This window comes from Sinohyriopsis cumingii, chromosome 5, assembly GCF_028554795.1.
Source record: "Sinohyriopsis cumingii isolate HCF-2022 chromosome 5, ASM2855479v2, whole genome shotgun sequence".
NCBI lineage: Eukaryota > Metazoa > Mollusca > Bivalvia > Unionida > Unionidae > Sinohyriopsis > Sinohyriopsis cumingii.
The window spans coordinates 136,334,622-136,336,773 of NC_142965.1; the positions used below are offsets into that span (position 1 = coordinate 136,334,622).

The following is a 2,152-nucleotide window of genomic DNA, read 5'->3' on the forward strand; positions in this document are numbered from 1 at the left end:
TGAATGTGATCACTGTGTCTTTGTGTCTAAGTTCAGTGGGCAATTCATTCCACGTTGCTGGGCCCTGGTATGCAAAAGAACGCTGTCCATATGACTTTGTTTTCATAGTGGGAATAATGAGTATACGATTGTCAGAAGAGGAGCGTAAGTATCTTGCTGGTATATGCACATGGGTTAGGTCAGATAGGTATGTTGGACTAGAATCCGAAAGTGGAATGTAGCACAGAGAACAAATTTTGTGTTTGATTCTGGATCGAATGGATAGCCAGTGTAGGGTACAGAGCAGCGGGGAGGTGTGCTCTGATCGTGCTACTCTAAGAATCATCCGAGCAACTGTGTTTTGAACTTTTTGAAGTTTCTGGAGTAGATATTGAGATGAACCAGACATAATTGTGTAACAATAGTCCAGTCTTGAAAGTACTAATGAACACACATGTGTTTTAGTGGCATCAACTGAAAGATATTTGCGAATTGAGCTGATGCTTCTCAGTTCAAGATATGCAGCCTTGCATATGTTCATGACATGTTGGTGCAATGTGAGAGTACTGTCTAGAGTAACACCTAGGTTTCGTACTGATTGTGTGAATTTAATGTTGGCGTTGCTGATATTTATTGTTTAAGGTAAAGCAGGGGTGTCAAACGCAATCGCTCAGCGGGCCAAAACTCAAATCACTCGTAAGGTTGCGGGCCGAACAGGATAAACATTCAATAAGCGGAAAATCAAACCTTTTTTAAAGATTAATATAAATTAAAAAAAGTTTTAATAATAAACAATCATTGGCATACCCATTTTTGCTCTTATGCCAATTTGTCACAGCTGGATATTTGGCATCTTTTCTTGGCTACAAGTTCGTTTATGTTGGGAGTAATGTTCTGTGTCATGGAGTCCACTCCACGGATGAAGATGGCGAGCTGTGCAGTGTCAATCGTGTCATTACTTTCATCGACAGCAAGGGAGAATGCAACAAAGTCTTTGCCTTTTCGATCAGCTGTGTTTTCACATCAGTGGCCATCTCACAAACCCGATCAACAACCGTATTTCTGCTAAGGCTAACATTTACAAACATCTGCTTTTTCTCTGAACACAAGACGTCACACACTTTCATCATGCAGCGCTTCAGAAACTCTCCTTCTGTAAATGGTGGGCCTGATTTTGCAATCTCCTCCGCCACAATAAAACTTGCTTTCACAGCAGCTTCAGTTTGTGATTTTGATTTGGTGAAAAACGTCTGCTGTGATGTTAGATTCCTCTTCAATTCTTCTACCTTCTGTAGCTTCTGTTCTGCATTCAGGTTTTTTAACTTGTCTTGATGTTTAGTCTCGTAGTGCCGTCTCAGATTATATTCCTTGATCACAGCCACATTATCTCCACAAATTAGACACACAGGTTTACCGCCAATATCAGTAAAAATATATTCAGCCTCCCAGCGGCTTTGAAAGGCTCTGTTTTCAGAATCAACATTTCTCTTGGCCATTTTAAGGCTAGCTTTGATTTTAAAAAAAGATTGTGCATCTACCGACAGACACTTGATTGATATCACGTTAGCCGTAGCGGGAAAAGGTGATGTAATATCCGGGCACTAGACTACTTTCATTTCTTATGCGCCAATCCAAAACGAGCAACTGAACGTTGCTAGGTTACTGTAACGACGAACATCCACTCACTACACAACTTTTATTTTCGCTTATTCTGATCGAAGCGAGAACGCTCTCAGGTAGCCTATCGTTCGGCAAGGCTGCTAATTAGGGAATTTGATTTGCACTTTATATCGCATGGCCATTAAGAAATAGTTTTGCCTAAAATTCTCTCTCGGGCCGGATATAATTGTACGCCGGTCAAGACCTCTCGTGCCTGATATAATTGTACGCCGGGCCTGATGTGGCCCGCGGGCCTTGAGTTTGACACATATGAGGTAAAGGATGTGAATGAGAAAGTCTTTGTGTTGTGATCAAAATGGCCTCAGTTTTATCATCATTCATCTGCAGCTGTTACAAGTCATCCATGATTTCACATCAGAAATGCACCTCTCTACACCTTGGATGGTAGCATCAACTTCAGTTGGGTGGCTAGATTTGTATATTTGGGTGTCATCAGCGTACAATTGGTGAGACACTGGATGATGATCTATGACACGTGAGAGCGACTGAGTGT

General features: G+C 41.4%; 1 protein-coding gene across 1 annotated transcript; it reads right to left on the minus strand.

Annotated features, from left to right (window-relative positions):
- Nucleotides 1-878: 878 nt before the first annotated feature.
- Nucleotides 879-1,475, minus strand: LOC149800310 (general transcription factor II-I repeat domain-containing protein 2-like). The gene has a single exon (XM_089958384.1). The coding sequence runs from the start codon at nucleotides 1,473-1,475 to the stop codon at nucleotides 879-881; it is 597 nt and encodes a 198-aa protein (XP_089814510.1).
- Between the last annotated feature and the right edge of the window lie 677 nt (nucleotides 1,476-2,152).

Bases quoted from the DNA above. Each gene is read 5' to 3' on its own strand.
- LOC149800310 (XM_089958384.1), bottom strand. From the start codon at position 1,475: ATGGCCAAGAGAAATGTTGATTCTGAAAACAGAGCCTTTCAAAGCCGC.